General features: G+C 32.1%; 1 protein-coding gene across 3 annotated transcripts in view; it reads left to right on the plus strand.

The window, feature by feature from the left end:
• LOC145246813 (alkaline ceramidase 3-like) overlaps positions 1 to 26,836 on the plus strand; it is a 213,659-nt gene that overhangs the window by 158,410 nt on the left and 28,413 nt on the right. For all 3 annotated transcript variants that reach the window (XM_080108634.1, XM_080108632.1, XM_080108633.1), the window contains 3 exons: positions 2,711 to 2,763; positions 6,722 to 6,774; positions 21,330 to 21,411. In XM_080108634.1, coding sequence (XP_079964760.1) covers positions 2,711 to 2,763; positions 6,722 to 6,774; positions 21,330 to 21,411 — 188 coding nt within the window. The remainder of the gene's footprint in view (positions 1 to 2,710; positions 2,764 to 6,721; positions 6,775 to 21,329; positions 21,412 to 26,836) is intronic.

The following is a 26,836-nucleotide window of genomic DNA, read 5'->3' on the forward strand; positions in this document are numbered from 1 at the left end:
ATCATTATTGTTGTAATGTAAGGATGACACTATTACAGCAAATACAGTGAAGAGGGAGAAAACAAGAGACTCTTCTTTTCTTTTACAACAAAACCATCTTGTTTTGTGTGTTTAACTTTGTTCCCAGTTGTGAACTGATTTACGATTTTGTCCATGTAGCACTATTCCCTATTTTCCTTTCTTCCATTATCATGTTTATCAGTGATTTGCCATTTGAAATTGCCAGACTGGTAATTTTGAACAAAAGTACTTCCAAACAGGAAACAACAATTTAAAATTAGCTAACCCTAACCCTGACGCAAAGTGTATTACATGATGCTCTACGTTTACCATTTATAGGATCAAAGTAGTTTTTTTTTTTTAATGAAAGATCAATATTTTTCAGTTATTTAATGCTATCAGAGAATTGTATACAATTATAGCAATACTTGGGCATGAATATGTTGAAATAATATTAGAATTAACAGCACATATAGTTAGAGATCTAATGTTAAAGCAGTGCACTGAGATTTTTGCTTTTTATTTGTGTCTTCGAAGTGTTGTCCAATAAGTTTTATCAGGTTTTTCAGTAAAACTGCCTTATCCTGATTGTTGAACATTCAAATTGACTCTATAAACAGTTTCTTAAAAAAAGTTAATAAAATTAGTGCATACCTGATTGTGAAACAGTACTGTATGTAGAGAACTATAAATGCTCCCTATTTTGGGTCGAGCATATTGGGGAGCGAAATAACAAACTGCACTACGATACAAAGCAATGCTCTGCATGTAAACAAGTAGAGATTAGGCATTTGGACTATGTTTAAACATTGTAATTTTGCATATGCATTTAAACAGCAGCCAAATAGTGGAATGGTGATAAGCATTGACGATCACCTAGGCGATCGAGTTCCACTCTTGGCTTGAGATAGTTGTTAGTCTAATCGCACTGATTAGCTGTGATACGGCAAAACAGTACTGTATGTGGATGACTATATGTGAATAATGTTATTAAGAAAGTTTTTCAGTTAAAATCAATTTAGTATTGTATGGTAACATGGAAAAAGACATTTTAATACTTTGTTTTTCATCTTGATCGATACAAAGCAAAACATGGTACCGGTTTCTATTTTGTTAAACCCTGATTATTATTCTAGCATATTTACACATTTCAAACATGTTTTTCTTGTGATTACCTACGTAATCCTAAACTAATTTCACTTGAAACAGTTTCTCATTTAAAGATATTTCAAAAGACAAGATATAACCATTTTTATTGTTTATACACAATTTTTCATCGAATTTTGTTATCAATCTGAATACGTACCCTGAGGATTTAGTAGTTTTCTGTGAAGCAATGGGATGTCTACTTGTTAAAGACTTGAAAAAATGCAAGTAAATGTTAGCAATGTGTGAAGAACAGCATACTTTGATGGTTTGATCAAATTTAAAGAATGGATTGGTTAGACGCAGAACAGTTGAAGTATCAGATTTAGTTTACGGGAGAATGCCAAGGAAAATATAGGAGGGAGTCATCAGAATAAACATGAGAGAAAGGAATAAAGACATAGAGACAGGTTAGTTTGAAGGTTAATTTCTAAAAGTCGTTTAACGCATGCCAGCCAGATGCTAAACCGAATATGATGATGATGATAACATTCTTTATCAGACAATAAAAACAGTATCGACAAATTTCTTTCAAAATAAAGTTAATATTGAAAAACTCGCTCTACTAAAGTATGATTTGCTTATTTGGTTGGTTTCTTATAAAATATGTCAATCCTTTTCAGATTATTTTAATGCGGAATCCAATAATTTTGGAAAAAGGTTTTATGCTTAAAGTTTTTTTATATTGTTAAATATTCATGCTGTTTGGTTTTATTATTTTGGAGAAGAAAATCGTTGTTTTTGTTTTTGACTCTGTAGAACAAGAATTTTGTTAAATATAAACTTTTATAAATCTCTTATGCTTTAGTATCGAAAAATACAAAACTTTTATAAAAATGTAGGATGTGACGATTTGTCAAGAATTTGAAAGTTAGAAATGACTATTTCTTTGACAGTTTAAATGCTTACAAAATAAAAACAATAAGATCATGACAAAAGAATGTCCAACAATCTGAAAATGTCTGTAATGTTGGATATTTCTTGTTTCAGTAAATTTTTGTGTAACATAATGAGGAGGTTCCATTGATACTCAGGGATTGACCTTCCTTTTCTTTGTTGACAAAAACAGTTGTTCATCTCTCAGAAACGTAAGTAGTTGTCTCATTCGACAGTGAGATCTTGTTGTAAAGTTGGTTGTAGCTGGGATGTGGCAGCCAAGGTTTTTATGTTTTCCCTTTCCTTGTAGCTGCAGTAAAATAAAATAAAAACACATTTTTGTGCAATGGCGTCATCTTTGAATTTTAAAAAATTAATATTCTTTTGTATATTACATGGACTTCCACTCTTCAGAAGCACAAATGAAGACAGCGCTTCAAAAAAGAAAAAAGGTCTTTCACCATGTGTTATTTTGAACTTCTGTCTGTAAGATTATATATGCTTACACATAACTTTAGTTTTAATTTTTAACTTCAAATGGATTTTTTCTTTCCTCTGCTAAATTTAACCTTATATAAAAAATACCGTTTTTAACACTATTTTTACACAACCCCATCTACATCGCTACGTTTGTGTATGAAATTTTTATTCAAATGACTTATATTTATTTTTGTTTTATTTTTTTCAGTGGTTGGTGTTGGTTCTTGGTGCTTTCATATGACATTATTATACAGTATGCAGGTAAGTGGTTTTTTAGTTTTAATACGTCTAGTGTTATCAAATCAGGCTGTCTGAAGATATCGGCTTCCTGATCTAAAAACCACCAAATATTTATTATCATTTGTTTCTTTCCCTTCATAAAACACAATCATGTTCTGTAAAATCAAAAACAAAACAAAATTTTCATCTACAAAACAACTAAACCAAACACTATGAATAAATATTTAATGATGATAAAAACTTTTCAAAAATTAATGAATTCTGCATTAAATAACCCAAAAAGGGTTGATATGCTGTAAAATGATCAAACAATCAAATTGGTTTTAGTACGATTTGTTTTTAAAATGATGTTCTAACCAGGGCTGTAGAATTGATAGCACAAACTCTGATTCAGATTTTAAACTGCCCCATTCTGATTCAAGGAATCTTCTATTCATTTAACAGCTATTTATCAAGGCTCAGACGTTTTTTGATATTTTGCAAGTTCACTCTCTAGTTTTCATGGGTCAATGCGTCAACTATCTCCAAATTCCAATGTATGATCTTTTCAAATCACTTGCTCCCAAGTTCTTCTTGGCTGACCAACCTTCTTGCAATTCAAGGTAGCCATGCTTTGCAATGATTGATCAAGGATCATAGCACTTGTGCCCCCTCCTGACGTACATACTTCCATTAACCCGATAAGCAGCAAAATCACACCCCCATTGTTGAGATCCCTAAATGCTGAATAGCCTTTAACTCTAATAGTTTCTTCCCTCAAACTAATCGGCTTTGGAAGTCCCTCCTGGTTTCCTGTTCCCCTGACTGTACTAATCTACAGAAGATTAATTATAATGTGAACAGGCATCTCGCTGCTGAACTCCCCACAGTCGACTGTTATACACAGTCCCAAATAGTTGCTCTTAACGTTTCAAGTGATAACTAATTTTGTTTGGAATGAAAGAGTAAAAAAAGTATATATTTAAATAGACTTTTAATATCAACTGAGTAAAGAACTAGATTCGAACTTGGCACACCCAGGTTTTCATTTGGCGTCATTAAGCCACCATCATGCCTCACCTGGATGAAACACTCAAACAAAAGTTGCCTATATGGATGCCTTTGATTTCAATCTCATGAAGAGAAAGAGAATGCATCAGTTTACTGCTCACTCATGGAGAATTCAGAACTTGTGATAGCCTTGCATTACACAGCAAAATATTAGTTTGAAGACTTCATTACACTTACGTCAGCTCTGGCTATCATCTGGAAGACTTATGGGCATTTGTATTGTTGATAATGATTTAGAAGAATCCAATAAGAATTCTCAAACTGATTGATTTATTGAAGTGTAAAATAGCTGTGATAATATGTCCCCCTCTGCCTAAAATGTTAGGAAATTATTCAAAAAAGGGAAAACTATAACAAAAAGCGGAAATAGTTGATTAGTAAAAACAAAGTATAGGAAGTAAGGTTAGTAGAAAGACGATTGGGTGGGGGCGTAGTTCAAGATATTCAAAGGCAATCGAAAATGGGATGGTTGATCAAGGTGTGGCAGTAAATAGGACAAAATACTGGACATAGAGGTCAATATATTTAGAATTAGTTCATGGCCAGTTTTGGAGTAAGTTTTGTGGACAGTCTTAAATTTATGGCAATTGATGCCAATTTACAGTTTGTGACAGTGGATGACAGTTTAGTCTGGAGATAGGGACAGTTGACATCAGTTGGTTGCTTGGAGCAGATCGAGATACCTTTTGGTTGACTTTGGCTGATTGACAGTGTTGACCTTGGCAGCAAACTAAGATGTGGATGTCAGCATTTTTGAGGGTCGTTTTCTGCGATGGTATCCCACACACACCCAGATTCCAACTGATAGCTACAGAATGTATTGGAGTTTGCATTTTCTCTTGCAAATGTGAGAGAAGACAAAACAACTAGAACAGGAACATTAATAAAATGGCATTGCTTCTCACCAATCATTATCGGATCAGTTGAAACATGCAGCTCATCTAGAAGTTGACCTACGTTCAGTTTTGGATTGGCTAAAAAATGGTTTGTTTTGTTTAATCTTGTTAAAACTCAACTCCTGCTTTTCAATTGCAAATGTGTTCCTTTTCTTCCTGAGATTCTTATGGATGTTTCTGCTCTTAATGAGAAATCAACCCTAAAACTTTTTGGGTTTATTTTTCTCATAAAATCTTTCTTGGAATTCATATATTAAATACACTGCTCTATTTACTTCTTGTAAAATCGGTTCTTCTTTATCACTCTAAATACTTTCTCACTAAGACTATTCTCTATCTTTATAAATCTACTATTAGACCATGTATGGAGTATTGTTGTCATATTTTGGGCTGGTGATCAGTTGTTATATAGTGGGATGCCTTAGGATCAATATAATATAAAATATTTTACTGCAGGGTGTCCAGCCTTCACGTGGGTATGTTTGCAGCACATGATGGAAGAATTATGAACAAATAAGAAAATCACTTGCTGTTGCATAGCGATATACATTTATGGACACACACACACACACACACACACACACACACACACACACACGTAATGACAGTTCAAACATAGTACATGGAAGGTTAGAAATCCAAGTGTGATAACGGGAACGACGGGAATAATGCTATTTCTCCATTTTGAAAGTCACTCTGTTTTCCCTCCACCCTGGACTTTCGGTCGTTGATCTCGCAAGAAGTCATGAGCATTTAAAGTTTATTACTATGAACAAGGGGAGGAAACTTTGCCCAAAGAAGTAAAGAATTACTCCCCTTGCATTATACTTTTGTATCGTCCTAACAGCCCCATTGTAAAGTTCTTAATGAAGTGCAAAATCATATTTTTAATTTGATAGGCTCCACTCTTTTTTCTCTGCAACCCCCCCCTCTCTCTCATATATGTAATGTTGCTAATGTCAGTCTTTTTTATAAGTACTATTATGACATATATTCTTCAGAATTGTCTGATCTATTCCCTACAACAGGCATCTCCTATCTTTGAAACAATCGTTTTTCATTCTTCTTAGATCCTTACACAAGTGGCTTCACACCATCTCAAGAAGCGATTTCTATAAGCGAAAAAGATGGAGAAGAAAACCATGGCAGACAGCATTGTGGTTGACAATTGGTGAGAGAGGGCATATAACTTCACATAGCAACTTGTGTTGAGTATTGTATATCGATTATTCATTAATATATCTGTGGATACAATCACTGATTCTCTGATGCCATGAAAAAAGAAGCACTACTAATCCTGCACAAGATCTGGATGCTTGACTGTGGGCACTGCAGTTGAGATGGAATTTTTTCTAGTACAAACTGACTCATTATTGGCAAAGAAGCGAAAAAGTGATTCATCAGCAAACATCAATTTTTGAATACTGTATACCTTTTATGTATCTGACAGAAATTTAATTGATCTTGAATATTTTTCTGTATCAAAAATGACTTTCTTGCAAGCCTCTTTTACATCAATTCTTTCATCAACAACCACCAGTGCACTGCTAAGGCTTCCATACCACTTCTGGACTATACCTTTAGTAATGGTTGACTACTGGCTTGTTTATCAGACAAAGAAGGCTACATCATATGTCGATTATCTGCTGAAAAGCACCTACCATCTACCATCTACCAGTCAGAAGCATTAATGCTAGAATGAGTAAAACTCGCACTGAAGAATAAAGAAAGACACATTAAGTATAAAATTTATAAAAATCTAAATGCAAAGATATTTAAAAAAAAAAAATGATTTTGATTAGCATTTTATTATGGCAGGGCAAAAATAATTGTGGTTTGCTATCAATACCTGAATTTTTTTTATCGTGTGGTGAAACTTTTGGCCAGATCTGTGTACAATAAATCATTGTATAAAAACCCTTAAAAGTCAATTTACTAAAACAAATCGAAATTTTGTTCTTATTCTATTTTCCAATTAATGAGAAATGTCTAAATATATACTAATGAAGGTTTTTTTTTAATTTTATTTCCAGCTTTTAGACGAGTTACCTATGATCTGGGGAACATCTTTTCTTGTCTATTCATTGTAAGTATATCCAATACCTTTTTGCTGCAAAATTTTGGATAGTGTCAGCCAAGACAGTTTTGTGTACAGCAAAATATAATATCTGCATTCATAAGTTGTTGTATAACTATGCATTTAAACATGGTGGCTGATTTTGTATAAGATTTCAAAGTTGATTGCAAGTATTATTAAAGATGGTCGGTTTTATTAAAAAAACACTATTTTCCTGTTACCGGAAACCACAATATATATTTTTAAAAAATCAAAAATGTTTGGTACTACCAGTCATATCTAAGAAAACATGGTGAAAAAAAAAAAATTCATATAAATTAAAATTTTATCAACATTTGCAAGTTGAAAATTGATCTGTTCTGGAATTTTTTGTTCCAGCTCATTTGACTTGTTGGTCTAGTGGTCTTCATCGATTCGATGTTTTGATACTTCATTGTAAAACTGCTTCCTAATCCAGTAGATTATTTCCAAGAATCAGATGCCTGTGAAAGTATCTTCTGCTATATGTTTTCCTCCTACCTATAGACTTGATCTATTTAAGAACAAGATCAATAGGCATCTCCTGTCTGTGATTATCATCTTTTGTTCTTGTTAGCTCCTTACATCAAGTGGTTCCACACTTTGTCTGGAGTGATTTACATGAAAAAAAAAAAGCATTAATAAGAAAGAAGATTGAACAAAGTTCTCTACATGTAAAACTCAATGTGTGTCTGTGTGTGAGATGTTTGTGTGTTTACTGTAGAAAAAAAGGTGTGAGAATCTACATAAAACCTAGAAATGTATTATGTAAAATTTACTGGACAAGAAAATGGTAGTGCCTCCGGATCTCTAAGTCCAATCCTAAGTGACACATAAGGGCAAAACTCCTTAAAATTTAAAATATGTGAATTCAATTTTAATGAAAGTGAAACTGTGTGTCTAAGACATTAATCCAGTTTTCCAACATTTCGGTTTTTTCAACCGTATTAAGGGTCAGAATGAAAGGATGGAGGCAGTGAAACAAAGTAATGTGGTAGTCTAAGTGACACATAATAATGTGGTAGTCTAAGTGAGTGAAAAAGTAAACTTCCAAATGCATTTCTAAGTTTAAGATGAAGATTCTAAACTTAGAAAATAGACATCAAAAGAAGACCTGAGATTGTGTCAAGCAATCAAGATGAGAATAATTAAAGTTTTTTTTAAAGTTTTTTTTTCTTACCCCAACCGAGGCATATTTCCACTTGGACGTAAGGGGCTATTAATTGGGACTATGTCTACAGGGAACTATGTGGGAAGTTGAGCCATGATATGTCTCTTCAAATTGCATTTAAACTTCTATATGTTAGTGCAGTCAGGGAAGCAAGAAACAGAGAGGGAATGCCAAAGTCTAGCAGTTCATTGGAAGAAACTATTAGAGTAGAATGCTTTCTGGAATAGTGAAAGAGGTGTGATTAGCTGCTTGTGTTAGTTGGAAGTATATACAGTGAGGGGCACAGATGCTGTGAGTTCATCAGAGCACATCTCATGGAAGTACTTGTAAAACAGGCACATGGATGTAACATTGCAGCGACAAGACGAGTTGAAGCTTGACCAATAGTGCAGGACTTATTAGATTGGAGATTCTCTTTTGGATGCTGTGTAAGAGTGAGAAACTTGTGGTAAATGCATCAGCCTAGATGCATGGGCGAATGGTGGCTTTGTAGAGATATGGAATACTCTCAGGTGTAATTTTTTTAGCACGTTAGAGGGAGCCCACCTTTGTAGCAGCCTTGGCAATGTCCTCAGAGTATTTGTTCCAACTCGTATGAATGTTCAGCTGCAGAGTTTGAATAATGAGCTCTCAGGTAAAGTGTTATTTGTCATGGCAATCGGTGAATGAGAAGGTCTCTAGTAATTATTAAAGGAAAAATGCTTAGTTTTAATAGCATTAAATGTTACCATTAATTTATGACCGTGTCCTCCGCTACAGACTGGAGATCGTTTTCTAAGGTTTGTGTCAGTCTGAATAATCCAAAAGGTGTTAAAAGCATTGGCTTATTTATATAATGCTCATATAGTAATTTGATGTCGCTCTTATACATTTTCAACTATATCAGAAAAGGAAGTCTGTAGTGGCTTATGTTTGTACCAGAATGTATTTAATGAGAATATAAGTAGCAGAAAACCTAGTTGTTTAAATAGTGGAACGGAAGTGTTAAAAATCATATTTTTAGATGATTCACCTATGATCAGGGCCACATCTTTACTCGTCTATCTCTTCAGTCTATATCAAATGTCGTTTTGCTTATACAACCTGATGTTGTCGGCCATGACAGTCTTTGTGTAGCTAAATATAACCGTATGTGTACGCAGGCCTTTTAGTTTTTATTCAAATGCTGTTACCTTGGGCAGCACGGCTGCTAATCTATGCAGTTCCCGGCTGTTATTTGACTCTGCAAACGTTCCATTCTAATTTTAGAACCTTATTTCTTTCTTTTATTCTTGTAATTAGGAATAGAAGAAAGAAAATGGTGATGTCTTTCCTGTTGCATGAGAAATCGTAAAAACAACTCAGTGTGTAATTAGCAGTCGTGAACTTGGCCTCAAACATGTGTTTACTTTTTTTTGTGTTATCAGGAAATTTACTGTTTTAAGATTAACAAATCTTGTTGAAATGTGAAATGAGGAAAATAAACAGATTAACAAATAACCTGCAAAAAACTTTGACCATTCAAATTCTGCAGTAATAAAATGTTCTTTAAATCTTCATTTTATATATATATATATATATATATATATATATATATATATATATATATATATACACACATATACAATAGAACACTGGATTACAGTGGCCCTAGGATACTTTTTTTTTTAAGATACGATGTGGAATATAATGTTTTTACTGTACTGTATTTTGTTACTAATTTTTAATATGTACTGTATAAAATTTTCTTTAGGCCATGGTATTTTGAAGCTAAATGCTTCGCATCAGAAGAGGAGAAAAAGTCGTCATTATACAAAAATCAGGGTAAAAAGATTACATTGATTTTAAAAACATTCGCATTAGAAATGGAAAAATTTTGGGCAGGGTGATAATGTGTTGAAGACAAATGAAAGAAACAATAAAAAACAAAATTAAAAAAATGAATAGCAATAAAAATAATTAAAAGTATGTATATATATATATATATATAGTTTATAAAAATTTATACAAAATTTTTAATTAAAAAAAAATTTTTAAAAGCAAATTTCTTTTAAAAAAATATTTAAAAACAAAAAAAAACTTAATTAAAAAATATTTGTAAAAAAAAACGAGAAAAAATATTATTATAAAATATAAATTAAACAGCAAATTAAGCACGGAAATAATAAGAGAAGAGCAAAAATAAAAGAAAGTAAGAAAGTAAGAAAGTAAACCAACTCAAACTCTTGAAGGATAATCCAACAAGAAATGAAGGTCATACTTCAAAAATAAAATGAATGGAATTATTTTCTTTTATTTTAAAAATATTCTTTGTTTCTTCCATGCTCTTTTTTCATTCATTTCCATCATATTATCCTTCCCCTCTTAATTTTTTCCATTTCTAATCCGGAAGAGAAGCATTTAGCTTCAAAATGCCATGGCTTAAAGTGATTTTTTAAAGAGACTTAAAAAAAGTCGGTGTTGTCTTTTTACCCTTATAATACTGGCTTTTTCTCTTCTGATTAAGCTTCAAAATGTTATGACCTAAATTATATGGCATAATTGTGTTGATACCCTGGTTTTCGTCAGATCACCAAAGTTAAGCCTGGTTAGTACCAGATGAATGACCATTTGAGAATTCTGTGCTCTCCACCTATCTCGGCATTTGTTTCCAGTCGTTCTGAACATACACTTCATTGGGCACTGGTATTTTACAATGTTGACTCAGGAGAGGCATGGTTGGAGATTGCGCACCTCCTGCCACAAAAATTTCATGTGCAGACACCCCTACGTGGGTATCCATAGTTTGTAAAAAATTGAAGGAGCCTGTATGGTCTAGAGAGATTTCTCACTTATTTCTCTTTCTATAACACTTATTGACTTGATAATATAATAAAGATCCTAAACACATATAAAAGCTAAACTGCTTTGCCTTTTTTTCAATTAGTAGCCATTAAAACCATGATCTCTTCAAGCAATGAATCTGTGTGGTGTGTGTGTGTGTGTGTGTGTGTGTGTGTGTGTGTGTGTGTGTATACCCTAGCAAGTTGTAAAATACACTCAAATATGATATTTTTATTAATGCAGATTTCGTATTTATTATGTTATATTGGACCCAATATATAGTGATGGTTTTAAAAAGTGAAAAGAAAAAAAAAATGACTCATGCACCACCACCGAAAATTGAAACCAAAACGTTTAACTTACGATTTACTTTTTTCTTTGACATTAATGCTTGAGCTATGAAGACATGTTTGCTGCAAGGCTAAAAATTAAAACATGAATCAATAGCTATTACGTTACGCATGCATATTCGAAATGCCATTGTTCGACCTTCACCTGGCAAATTTCATTTTTTTAATTTTCACAATTTTGCACCGATTTCCCCTGGTTAAAACCCATATATAAAGTTTCACATGAGTTCGAATATCCTAAATATGAAGTTTCATGTCTGTAGACCAAAAATTGACAGAGGACTTTGGTAGGCAAGATTTTTATACAAATATATATATATATATATACATTCATTAATATATATATATATATATATATATATATATATATATATATATATACATTAATAAATATAGAAATATTACCATAACATTTTACGCAAATATAAATCATGTAGAATATCTGCATGAATATAATTACACATAATAGTGTACTAAAAATAATCATCTAACAAGAAAACCGAAAAAACTAATTGGGAATTAATTAAAATGAATGTTTAAAAGAATATCCAAATTAGTTCTTTTGCATATGAATGCAATTCCATGACCCATATAAATTACGGTGCTCTAGAGACGGAGGTATAATTGGTTTGATTGAAATATTAATAATTGAATGACTGTTGGAGTTGGATGATTACATAATGTTATCTTAATGAAGACTTTATGGCTATGTAATATCATGACAGAATTGTTGCCAATAATCTGTAAAACATGGTAATATTATGTTTTAGAACTTTTGAGATAAGAATTGATAATTTGTATTATTTGGACTACTGTTCTGATCTTGGATGCTACTCTGTAATGTAACGGAAATAAGTGATAAGTAATAATCAGTTCTAAATGACGGTCTTCTGGAGGTTGAAGGTTCAGTCCTCAGTGTAGGCGATACTAAGAATAAAGTTGCAAATTACTGAAGACTTCTACTCGGTCTTGATTGACAATCTACCTTGTTGATATAATAAACAGTTCTGTTTGAAATTCCTAACACCATTTTTAAATTAGTTATTCAAAAATTTTTTTTAAAATCCTTCATCTTTTTCTTCTATACTAACAATTTTGTTATCACTTCTACTCCCGTTGCAGAATAATCTTTTACAATCAAAACAACCCAATAACTAAATATACAAATTGCAAGATCTTTGCCAAAAAAAAAACAACCTTGATGTCCTTATTGACACCTAATATGTTTAACACTTATAAGTAACTAATCAGCTTAAATTCTAGTCTTTTAAATGACAAGAGTGAATGCCCCATGCTACAAAATAGCGATTGTTAAAAATTTATCAAATTATACAAAACTAATCTCCTCCTCCAACAATATTCATCGGATGAAAAAATATGAAACATTTCCTTATATATATATATATATATATATATATATATATAACTACTTATTTTACCCACATAAAATTAATATACAATTATTATGCGCATAAGCCTGAAGAATCCTAGAGTGGATGAAATACAAAATATTCAGTGTAGCTTAATCGCCATATACATTTTATAACTTACTATATATATATATATATATGAGCAAACAGTTGATAAAATATGTTAAAAAACACTTTGAAATGAGTTAAAAACATATTTAATCTGAAAAGGAAACACTAGATAAATGGATAGTCCTTAATCCAATTATAAGCTCTATTTCCTATTTGGTTTTATCGAGGTTTTATGTCTGGCTGAGATAATTTTATAAATATTAGTTCTTTAATATTTATAATTTACTTTAATTTTACCATTTTACCATCTTTGATCATTTTGGTAAATTCAATTGTAATTTTCATTTTATATATATATATATATATATATATATATATATATATATATATATATATATATATATATATATATATATATGATTTTTTGATCTTTTGAAATGAGCCTTCATAATATGCGTATTCATTTTTTTGCAGACTCTTATCCTCATCTTTATAGTTATTATTTCACCATGTTTCAGTTAACTCATCTCCTGGTCTTCACGTGGCCAGACAACAATTATGAAAGGCAATAATTACTCAGGATATATAAAATATAAAACTCAACATTCCTATTCCATCGTGATTAATCACCTGAGGATGAGTTAGCTGAAACGTGATATGACAATGAGGATAGCAGTCGGCAAAAGATGACTGCACAAAAAAATAATATTGATCAACAAATAAAATGAATGATTCCAAACTTAACATCTAACATGTTATCCTGTATTATTGTAATCAAATGCAACAAAACTTTAGATTAGAAGCAAAAAAAGAAAACATTAACATATTGTACACTATTTAACAATTATATTAAATGCAAAATATAATCTATTATACAAAATTTAAAACCCAAAATATTGTAAAAATACAACCCCTTTACAGAGGACGACCCAACTAGTATTTGTTTACATTAGACTTGAAGAAGACCATGCTGTGATTAGTTGAGAAGCAGTCTTGTAGAATCTTGTTCCAGAGATGGGATGTTCTAGAAAAGAAACTTTGTTCATGAAAGTTTTCTTTGCTTTAATGAGACGAGTTCTTGCTTTGAATGTCTTACAAGCGGGGACCAAAATTGAAGCTCATCATTGGTTGTTATTAAATGTTGGTGGATATGTTTGGATAGATTAACCTGGTGTTATGTTGAAAATAGAAAACATCTGACAGGGTGTCTGAAAGGGTTCAAACACTTGCTTCTTATTTAAACCAGAAATCGTGAAAAAAAAAGGTCAATAATATTTAGTTGGATATGACATCAGAAATGCACCAGACACAAGTCTGGATAAACTGAGATGATGAGTTCATCATGATCTAACAAAATGATGAGTCAGTCTTGGTGTTGTGGCTTGAATTGTACAAGAGAAATTAATGATGCTGCTAATCTCACAATAATTAAGCAATGAGTTTAACATTGTCATTGACTATCTCTTCTCCCCCATTTTTTAAACTTTTCAACCTACCGAACAATCATGGTCACATAAATTCTTCATCTTTTAAGTTGTGGAGTTTGTAGAGGTTGATATGTTTATTGAAGATAGCTATTTTGCATTCGTCTTATAGGTCTTGTTTGAGATTAAGTAAAAAAAAAATCACCAGGTTCCATTTTAAAAAGACAAACATCTTCTCCACAATTAAGTCAAATTTATTTAATAGTTTTGTCAAATCAGAATATAAAACAAATTCATTCAGTCGGTGTGAATTGAGTTTCATCTTGTTTTGCCACACTATGGCAAGAGACAAAGAGAAATTTGTAGTGTCTGATCTCAACAGTATTTCGCCAGTTCTAAGTTATAATCTTCTAGAGGTTGAAGGTTCAATCCTCAGTATGGGCGATAATAAACATACAATTTTGGATTATTTAAGACTACTTGTTATGGGAGTTACAGAGAGAAGAGACGCTATACTTAGGGAGTCCAGATTTATAATAGAAGAGAGAGAGAGAGAGAGAGAGAGAGAGAGAGAGAGAGAGCAATTCTTATGACAGTGGAGTTGAAAGAAAGATGTGAAGAGAAGTGTAATGTAAGTTCTTTAAACAGGAGGGGATGCATAATTGAAGAGGGGGATACAGTCAACCTTTGACAGAGGGCTTTCATACAAAATTCTTTATGCAAAGTTCTTTACACAAGACAATGAAGACAAAACACATTACCTTGTGAAGACAAAAGACTTATGTAACAAATACAAGACGTTTTCTCATCCAGCTGGGGATTGGAATTTGATGCTAAGTTGCTACAATATCATCTTTTTTTCACTTCCTAGGAGTTTCGACTAACTCTGTCAGTCTGCCGGACTAACTGCTTCTCTCTTCTAGACTCACTCAAACTCTCTGACAGACTGCCTGTTTTCTAATCTAACTCAAATGTATATTTTAACTCTATACTTCTTTGTGATGTCAGCACGCAGGCCAAACATGTGAATCCCATGCTTCCAACATGTGCCCTGGCAACACAAGTCCCAGATTTTTTCTGTAGACATTCTTGAATTCCATTGTTCCATTATTCCTGCTCTGACCCAAATTAAATCAACACAACTTCCTGTTTACTGCATTCTTTTATTGTATAAGTTATTTCTAATTTGCATTCCTTACTACAATGGATAATTCACTGCATTCCTGGAATCGTATCTAACAAACAAAATGTATTCATTTTAACTTTGAATAACTGCGTTTGATTCGAAAATTCTCCTTCAATAATAATATTCGATCTTAATTTCTTCATTTCTAATTAAAACCGGGAACTGTCCCCTTCAGTATACAACATCACTTTCCTTCTCATTTTTCCAAAAAATGTACTAAGTTTCAAATGCTAGTACATTTTTTTCTATTCTTCATTATACCTGAACAAACTCCTTAAAGTCTTCCCACCTAAGAAAGGTCAGACTCTCATTATTATTTTTTCTTTTTCTTCTGTAGACCGTATCTCCGTGTTGGTCTCCTGGGTGTAGGGAACATGTCCTATGATCGATATCAGCTATGTTCTAGCCACCCTTCTTCCATAGTCACCAGAGGGCCCCTTTTCGCCTCTACTCCAACTCAACAACTCGTTCAATGGCTCCTCTGACCCTTTCTCTCCCGTGGGTGTTACTACTAATTAGAGCTTTTTCTATTTTTCTACACTATTTTCGTTTGGGGACATACAGTAAAGCTCATTTACGTAAATTTTTAGTGGGTGGCTTCTACAAGATATCTTCTATCATACTGATTAACCCAGATTTCCTAGCCTGGATTCTTAGAACTCATCAGAGACACAGGTAAACTTAACTAACTAAACCTCCTTTCCTGCACCAAATCCTACTGCACATACTGAATCCCTCACTATGATGGTAACTTGTGTGATTTTTCCTTCCTCTCCATCAGAGTGCCCAAGATCTTAAGGCAGGGCCATCCCATATTCTAAAAAATGTATAAGGTATCTTGTTACATCATTATTCGTGTTATCTATTGACGCCATATTTTGCTACCCAATCATGGTTGACAATGAAAGAAAGCTACCTCGTGAATTAAAGTTTGATTTGAAATTCTATACATATTCTGGAATTCGACAAGATGCACCTGAAGAAGGTCAGAGGTGATCTCTTCTGAACATAATATTCAAGATGAAAACGGTAGCTGAGACAAGAAGACAACATCAACATAAAGAACTATCAAACAGTTAATTACACTCATAACTCCGGGGGTAGGACTTCTTAGGAACTAACTAACTAACTTTTAATCAGAAACGATATATCTCACAGCAAAATAAACATAACAACCAACAAACAAGCAATTGTCGTGAATGTCACTCTACATAAAACAATGACGATATGCTTCTATATATCCCACCAAATGATGATATAGATAAAAACGAATTGAAAAAACTGATTGACCACATACCTAAACGTCTCATCCTATCAGGAGACTTTAATAGTCATAATATTCTATGAGGAGGTAAAGACACTAATAAAAAGGACAAAACGTTGGAATAGTTTATCCAGGAAAATGATATATGCTTCCTCAATGACAGTACACCTCCACACATCAACCCATCTAGCAGAAATTATTCAGCCATCGACCTAAGCTTATGTAACCCATCACTGCATATGAACTTTAATTGGAAAGTACATGACGACATTTGTTTCAGTGACCATTTGCCAATATTGATAGAAAGCCTAAAATTCAACAGTGAAAAACTTTGCCGATGGAAACTAAATAACCATAGAAAGAAAAATGTGCATATATGTTGAATCACAAAGAGTTAAATAATAAAAACACAGTAAAAATTGTTGCAGAGACCAAAAAAATAGTTACACTAAAAAATAAATTAAAAAAATATTTCAACCACAAATCTACATTCTTAAAAACAAAGACAAAATTTAAACAATTTCCACGAGGCATTTAGATTAGTCTAATTCAAAATACTAAACTTCAGAATAAATTGTAAAAAAAATAAAATGAACCATTATCAACAATTTTTTACCACTCTCTATCTGTGCCTAAATCCAAATGCAAATTCCATGAACCAAACTTTTTTCCTAGAACTGTGCATTTGTGGAACACTGTTCCACTGGCCAGCTTCCTGGCTGATTACAATATAGTAGCCTTCAAGTCCAATGTAGTTCTTGTTGAGCCAATCTACACCATTAACACCTTACATTCATTAACCCTTATCCTCCAGTGACGTTTGCGCCTTGATAAGTGGTGACTCCCTTGTAAAAAAAAAAAAAAAAGAAACATTACTAGAAATTGCAAATAAATGCATTCCTAAAACCTCACTATCTAATAGACACAACAGACCTGGTTTGACGATAAACGTTGTGAATTCATCAAATTGCAAGAAGCAGCTCTGAAGAAATTTCAGAAACCGCCAACAACTACAAGCCTGAGATGAAATATCAATTAAACAGAGCTAAAGCTCGTAGAGTAACAAAGGAAACTAAAAAAGAATGCTGGAAAAATTATGTCAGTAAATTAAATTCCTCCATGGAACCGAGAGGAATATGGGAGATGATTTGAAAAATTGCAGGTAAACATCAATCAACATCAATTAAACATCTCCTTTAAAATAACTCCAGATTAACCGATAAAAAGAACATAGCAAACTTATTAACTGAAACCGTTTCCCAAAACTCATCTAATCAAAACCATAAGATAAAATTTATAACAATTAAACAAAATGCTGAAGAGTACAAACTAAACTTTAAAGCAAAAAGCATAAAAGGTTATAACAAACTGCTTACATTAACTGAATTAAAAGATTCTATTAAAAGATCCACAACACAGCTTTGAACCAGACAAAATCCATTACGAATTCTTACGACAATTCTCTACAGAATCGCTAAAATTACTATTAAGAACTTACAACAAATTATGGACAGAAACAAGTGAAATGTTTGAACCCTGTCGTTGATGGATCTTTATATGTAGATGACCTCCTGGTGTATTGCTGATCAAAGTATATACACAGTATTGAGGGCGAACTTCAACAATACTTAAATAAATTAAACAAATTAACGGAAAATGAATATAGATTTTCGAAATCGAAAACCAAATGCATTCATTTCTGTCACAAAAGAAAACTTCACAATGCCCCTACATTGAAACTCAGAAGAACAGTAATCTCCACTGTAGAAGAACACAAATGTCTGGGACTAATATTTGATAAAAAACTGACATTCACGCCAACCTAAAAAACCTAAGAAATAGTTGCAATAATAAACTACTGCATGTAATAGCTCACACGGAAGGGGGGATAAAAAAAACTCTAATGAAGTTATATAGAACATTAATTAGATCAAAACTAGACTATGGTTGTTTCATATACTGATCAGCCAGTAAATCCTACCTGTATATCATGTGGTCTTGCTTTTGGGTAATTTTCAGCAAAGTCTAATGATCGGAAAAGATCCTATGTCCCGAAAAAGGTTATTTTTTGTAATTTTGGACTAAAAAAATCCATTTTTTACCACTTTTGACTCCCTGATACTGACTCCCTTGACACAATCAGAATTTTCCCATCGTCAAATATTACATTTCCAGATATATATATATGTGTGTGCATGTGTGGTCTTGCTTTTGGGTAATTTTCAGCAAAGTCTAATGGTTGGAAAAGATTCTATGTTCCAAAATGTGCTATTTTTTGTCATTGTGAGTTAAAAATCACCATTTTTACCACTTTTGACCCCCTGGGAACAAAATCAAAATTTTTCCAGGATAAAATATTATGTTTCCAGATGTATATCCATATGGTCTTGCTTTTGAATAATTTACAGCAAAATCTAATGGTTGGAAAATATTTGATGTCTTGAAAAGTTCTATTTTTGGCCATTTTCACCCTTTTGACCTCTGGGGGAAAAATCAAAATTTTTATAAAAAATCGGTGAATGTTACATTTCCTCCCTTGCCTAATTGTAACTTCATGCAAAATTTCAGAAAAATTTAATGAGTATTCATTAAGAATTTTTGGGACGAATGAACAAGGGTGAATTCTAAGGTCCAAATCTGACTAAGTCGGTGGACCAATAATTATATGCTGGATCCCAAGTCACATTGAAATAAAAAGAAATGAAAGAACTGACTTAGCAGCCAAATCAGTTCTAAACCTGAACCCCGAAACAATAAATATTCCATATACCGACTTTAAACCCGAAATCAATCAACTATTTTATGCAAAATGGCAACAACAATGAAACAAGAACATAAATAACAAATTATACTGAATTAAACTGGAAAAATGGAAACCAACTATTAGAATATCAAGAAAAGAACAAGTGATTATATCCAGAATTCATATCGGTCATACAAAACTCACACACTCCTATATACTAAAACAAAAGCAACAAACACAATGGCCATTCTGTCAAAAAGCTTGCATCATGAAACACATTTTTGTGCAATGGAGAGCCATTGCTAATATCAGAAAATAATACCTTAAATCCAACAATATGAAGAACATCTTCCAACCACCTTCATCAAATACTTTCCTTTTTGAGAGTTTCAAAAATTAAAAAAAAAAGTTTCTCTCCAAAACAACCCAACTAAACCCTATGAATATTTAAAAACATAAATACCTTTTTTTAAATTGCTGGATTTGGCATGAAATAACCCAAAAAAGGGTTGATATGCCGTTAAACTAAAACAGACAAACAACATTTTATGATAATGGTTCTTGCATTGTGTACTTGAATAATAATGTCTTTGAGAACGGTTAATGCCTGGTGTCATTACTGTGAACAGATGCAAGATGTAGAGCAGGTGTTAAGCAATGCAATAATTAATTGCTGGCATTCTTTCTGTTTGGTCTGCCATTGTTTTGTTGATACTCAATATAAGCATAAGTGCTTGTTTTACTGTCCATAACAATTGGAAGTTGAACGGCACATGTTGTGGCTCTTCCTGACAAGCAATAATTATGTTCAGCATCATTTGTTCAGATTAAAAAGCAGCTGACAAAAAGTAGGAAAAATCTCTCACAAAATTCCTCACTTTTTTAATGTGCAGTTTAATGTGGTTTATGTGTTATGTATTACAGTACCTTCCTTTCGAGGGGAAGTCTAAATTAGTGTTGCAATGATTAATCAGAATTTAGAAAATTGGAACTTTTTGAGGTATTGGAATCGGAAATTTTGTGTTAATTTTCCAATACCATTCTTTTAATTTTTTTTTAAACTTAATTTTCCATTGCTGAAACAAATAAAATGATAAAACTAAAATCTATCAATCAGCCCTAGCTGCCATAAATATTTATTTTTATGTTTACCAAATTTTTTTGTTTTATGTTTGCACATATTACATGGGCATTTGCAGCAAACAAAAAAATTAAAAACGAAACGATTTTATAATTAAATATTCAGAAATTTAAAAAGAATCAGAATCGATAATTGTATTGGAATCAAGAATTTAGAATAAAATCAGTAATTGTATCAAAATCGGCGAAAGATATTGAAGTCATCCCATTATAAATAAATAAAGAGCATACCTAAAAGAAATTTCAAAAAAGAAATATGTAAAAAGTCCGATTTAGAGACAGAACGTGTTATATAAAAAATTATTACATTAAATAAAAGAAGAAAGTCATATGATTTTGAAACATATTCGCTTACTTTGTTTTGGTTTGTTTTGGTAATTAATATTTCTCAAATAATAAAAAAAATGAAATGAAAAACGAAGAAAACAGATGACAATGTGAAAAAATGTTAGACACGATGTGTTTTAAACAGAGGACGCGTTTTTGCTATTTACTGACGAAATCGTTCATTTGATAAATCTGCCAGTTTTTTATTTGCAGATGAAGTATAAAACAGATTTTTTTAAAGAAAAAAAAATAAATGAGATTTAGGAAGCAAATTAGAATAAAAATGGTCATCTTGCATAAACATGTTTTATTTCGTTATTTATTCCTAAATATATTCTGACTATATTCTAATGATCCTTTATTTTTAAATGTCAGTAAATAAGCAGAAATCAAGAAGTAAAGTTGAAAAATTAAAAATGTAATGGTTGCCATGATAGAAATTATATAATGTTAGAAATGCGTGTGTGTGTGTGTGTGTGTGTGTGTGTGTGGATATCATGTATTGTTTCTTTGCTTTAACTGCATTATTTCATATATATTTATTTGTATTTTTTCTAATCTAAGTTCGGTAAAATTGCACAAAATTTCTTTAAAGATTTTCTTCAAAATTGCTAATCTCTCTATTTCACATCTTATTTGATTGTTTTTATTTTTTTAGTATGGAAATTACGAGTCCACCAAGTTATCAGAACAGATGGTTGCAAATAACTTTGGCAATCTATTGCATAATTGTTACTGCTGTAAGTAATTTAATTTACTTTTATTTATCTATTTTGACATTACTTAAATTCTGTGTGTGAATCTTGCTTGCTTGTTACCTTTCCCTGTGCAGAGTTTTGTGATGTCATCATGATTTTTTGATGTCATCCATTAAAATAAAAATGGGGATAACCATTACCATAGTTTTATCTATATGATTCCTGATCCAAAGTTTTTCTTGAATTAGGCCAAATATTGGTCCATGTTCTTAAAAAGAAAAAATCAATCCTGATCAATATTTCCTTTTTTATTTGTCATGAATAGAGGAAGGTGAATGTCTGTGACAACTTCACTTGGAAAAAAATGTTCTTACTCTGATTTTGTTCCAAAATGAATTTCGACATTTCAAATTATAAAGTAGATTTTAAAAAAAAATTTTTTTGGTAATCGACAAGACTGTTTTTTTTTTTTTTTTTTTTTTTCACGGAAATTGCTTCAGACAAGGCATGAAACCACTTGATGTCCAATCTAATGAAATTATGACCTTGTGAAATTATGGGTAGCCGTGCTGGTATTTATTCAAGTTAGTGCTAGAATTAATTGCATTAAGGGAAAATAATTAACTTTTTTTGTTCCAAATAGAAAATGTAAGATTGCAACACTAAAAGTGAATAAGAAAAATAGTTTTATTATTTGATTATGGGTATCGACTCGTTTGGCATTATTGTAAAAGTGTTGACCAATGAACTGGAAGACAAGTACTTAACACTTGGCATTATAAGGTGAGGATTAATGGTAAGTTGAGTAATTCTAGTCAAATAGTGGTTCTCGATCCTATACTTCAGTGTAGTAATTAATAAAAAGGGAACATTTGAGTTGCTCTCGGCTTTAGACAACTATTTTATTTGCTGTTTTTTTTTTTACTATAAGCAAAAAAAAAAAAAAAATGGAAATGCTAAAAATTACCAAAGGGAATAATTGTGCCAACACCATAATTATACCCCCTCCATAAACTCTTAATATTATTAATGTTTGTAACAAAGATATTAGTACAAACTTTCTGTCGCGATTTTTCTTTGGAAATATTCCTTTCCATGTATATTTCATATTAAAAAAGGAATTCTGTGAAAATTAAATCTGAAACAAAATTTCAATTTAATAGCATATTGTACACACATATACAAAAACTAAATTCCCAGATCTTGTGAAGTGAGCTCCCTAGTGAAAGATATCCCACTTAGAAAAAATCATAGTTCTTTGTGAAAGAATAGGACACTCAAATAAACAATAAGTGAATATATAAGTATATATAGATTTTCATTATTTGACTTACAGTTGGAAGTACCGACCCATTCCAAACCAAATGAAAGAGCTGTGATATTGCAAAACAGCAGTTTGTGAATGTACCAGTGTGTGTATATATATATATATATATATATATATATATATATATATATATATATATATAAACTTGTTATACAGTTTCTGAAAACAGAAGTAAATTCTTGCACTAGTATTAGAATAAAGACTTGCAAAATGCAACGTCATGTGTGTAAGTACTGTAAATTGGCCATGCACGCATAGCAGCAAACTAGAGGAAAGAATCTCTTCAGCCATGCTCTGTTAGAATCCTGGGATTGGTAAGATTTTGTATGCTAAATGTACTCAGCATTTCTGACAGTTTGCCCATGTGAAATGTGTCACCTTCTACATCTACTAAAGATCTACTGACTTTATTGCGTGGATACCCCAGACCTGAGGGTACATGGTAAACCCAGGAAGACCTGGCTGGATTGTGCACAAAATAACTTCATTGCTTGCAACAAGATTGATATCAACCTTCTGAATCAGATCGAATGATTAACAGGCGTGAGATGTTGCTTGGTTTTCCTCATTTCAAAGTCTGAAACACTCGCAGAACCTGATGATGAATTCTTTGGTTCACTTTTTGATTAATATCAGACGTTAGTGACCAGTTGCGTGTTAAGCTAAGTGCATTTATATGATGAATTCTTGTCATGCTCAATGCATGACAGTCATAAACCCTAACCCTGTTATTCTTTGCTTTCAATGCCTGTGCTGCATGTTTGACACACACCAACCCTGTTTCCACAAACCATGACTTACCAGTGATGGGTTGATCAGGTACACTTCCTAGTCATGCTCTACGAATATTAACTTGATAGCATATCTTAGATTGAAACATTGGTTTGTCTACTAATTAAAAAAAAATTGGGGGGGAGGGAAGCAGTCACCAAATTCATGCACTACTCACAGAATGAGTTGTTTCAAGTGTTTATGACTTGTATAGAAAAATTCACATTAACTGATTACATTAACTGGTGTAAAATATGCCACAGAATCAATGAATGACTGCATACAGGCTTGCATTGGCGGAGTTTTCCATCTGTTATGTAGATTATTGACCAGGAGTGAAGAACTCCTACCATCTCATGAAGTGAGTTATTGCATGCCAGACACTAACCTGGTAATTTTCCACTGTGTGTGTTTGTGTGCGCGCGTGCATATGTGTGTGTGTATATATATATATATATATATATATATATATATATTAGTAATACATTTATGAAAATGTATAATAAATTATTTTATTGATTTTTAACCGAGAGGAGATATATTTTCACTATATTTTATTTACTGCATCATTTTTGCGCCCAAAAGATCCATTCTCGTCTGCTCGTTCACATTTTGTAAACAAAACAGAAAAAAAAGGAGGAGGAAGCCTGCGAGCAGGAAGAGAAGGAAGAGACAGAGATACTGTAAATGAAGGGTGGAAAAGGAAAGAGAAAACGAAGCTCATAGACAAGAAAGAGAGGAGAGAGAAAAGATAGAAAGAAATAAACCGTATAGAGAGAGAGAGAGAGAGATAGGTCGTATATATAGAGAGATAAACTGTATAGAGAAAAAGAGATCGTAGAGAGAGAGGGGGGCCTGAAAAAAGTTGTCAACAGTCTGTGGAGCTTTGTGCTTCAAAGCGACAAGAATGTAAGTCAGAGAAGGTCGGGGTGGCGAAGCCAGCGAAAGGCGAAGGCAGCGCGGATGCGGCGTCGCAAAGGTAAATATCAGCCACACCAGCCGACGTTGATGGCGATGGTAAAAATCTGTTTTGATCAGCGGTCAAAGTTAGAATATTGACTGAAGAAAAGAATGAACCCAGCGAAGGAAGGGTCAAAGGAGCAGTGAAAAATTTATTATAAATCAAGGGCTTCGATGAGCTTCAGAAACAAATACTTGCAGCAATTAACACACACGCCCGTAATGAAACGTAAACAATCCAAAGGACACAAATATGAAAACTAACCTGCGCGCGTAATCAAATGTAAACAATTTACTGAAAAGAAATATATATATAAAAAAAAGAGACGAAAGAAAGGACACATTTCAAAGGACATTCAGTGAGTTTTTCAACCAAAACGTTAATCTCTCTTACATCTCTCTTACTCTAGAACCTGTATCTAATTGAGCAGACGATTTCTTGCTTTTATTGTGAACATTGACTGTCGATGATATTTTTTTCTCGGTAGAATTTGAATCATTAAATCATTTCATTTAGCTAGACATATTTTTCTTTTCTTGAATTGAATTTTATTTATTTTTTTTTCTATAAATAAAAATTAGTTAATTTTTTGATGATACTTGTCCTCGTTATTTCTCACGTGACTTCGTTGTCCAGTATATTTCATTTTATTGTTGTCTTTGAGACGGTTATCCCATTCCCATACAAATGCATTATCAAGGAACCTGTAAAACTTTATTTTTTTTTTATATATTTCATTATGTCACCCATCTCTACCATCCTCAGAGGGCTGGGATATGTCGTAACAATATATATATATATATATATATATTGTTAAATGAAAACAAAGGGATGTAGTGGTTACCCTGATATACACAATGGTAAACTTCAAACTAATATAAATAACAGTATTTATATATAGATAATTTAATCCCAACCGAATAAGAAAGCTCAATACGCAATAGAGAGTAGAGCTTATTATGAGAGAAAAAATGTTAGATATGTAAAAAAAATATGAAAACAAACCGCACATAATATGCTGATTTCTTTATGTCCTCTGATGAGAAGAATAACAAGAATAGCGTTTTTTGAAACTCCATGGAATAAGGACTTTGTAAATTGTTTTTTGGAGTATTCAGTCGAACAATAAATTTTGATTGTAAAGTTCAACTTACAGTTTTAATTTTCTTTATCTCATATATATATATATATATATATATATATATATATATATGAGAGAGAAAGAATTATATATATATTTATATATATTTATACACACACACACACACACACACGCACACATATGTGATGAAAATAACAAAACTTTTTCTCAATGTTTTCGACGTTATATCATGCAAAACAAAATTCTCAAGTGATTCCAGTAGTAAACAATGTGTTTAGGTGTCAACAAAAATTAAATCCATTTAAAAATTCACACAAATATTGAGATTTCCAGCTGTTACATTATAAAAACCACAAATAAATCTTCAAGTGATTCAGTTGGAACAGCACATAATAAACAACGTCCTTAATTGCAGGCAAAAATTTAAAAGTATTTTTAAATTCATAAAAACATTGAACGACCCTGGCACTGCACAATGAAAGTCTTTTAGTTGTTGGCAAAAATCTGAAAACATGTAAAAGTCCATGAAAATATCGACTGACCTTGTCGCTATAGTTATGAATGTCAAAAGAAAATCCACCAGTGAATCGGTTCGAATTGCATATAGTAAACAATGCTTTTAATTTTTGGCAAAATTTTAAAAATATTAAAAATTCATGAAAATATCGGCTTACTTCGTTACTGTATTATGAAATTATTTATATATATATATATATATATATATATATATATATTTTAGAAAACCATATACACATTAATGATGGAACGATCTCAATATTTTCCCCGATTCCGATATGATTACCGATTCCATACCAAATTTCAGATTCTGATTCCTTATAAGTCCCTAAATATTTAACGAGCCATAGAGTTGTTATTTATCTTGATTACCGTAAAAAAACGTTAAATGTGCAGATATTTTCTCATATGTAAACATATTCTTGTGGCAGATGATCTAAAGATTTTAGTTTTAGTGTAAATTTATAATCAATTTATATTAATTATTTTATCATTATTATCAGCATAATCACGTCGACTCACCAGTTCCCGTCAGATCACCAAAGTTAAGCAATGATAGGCCTGGCCAGTACCAGATGGGTGACCATTTGGGACGTCCAGGGGCTGTATATGATCTCCACTTATCTCAGCATTCGTTTCCAGTCGTCCTGGACTTCTTGCCACTGGACTCAAACAGTGCCGATTCAGGAGAGGTGTGGTTGGAGATTGCGCAACCCTTGCCTCACAATTAAATGCACAGCTGCCCCTACAGGGAGTATCCTTTGTCTTTCGAGGCTGAATGGAGGCTTGT

The sequence above is a fragment of the Euprymna scolopes genome, chromosome 24 (assembly GCF_053919585.1).
Source record: "Euprymna scolopes isolate OS-2025 chromosome 24, ASM5391958v1, whole genome shotgun sequence".
Lineage (NCBI taxonomy): Eukaryota > Metazoa > Mollusca > Cephalopoda > Sepiida > Sepiolidae > Euprymna > Euprymna scolopes.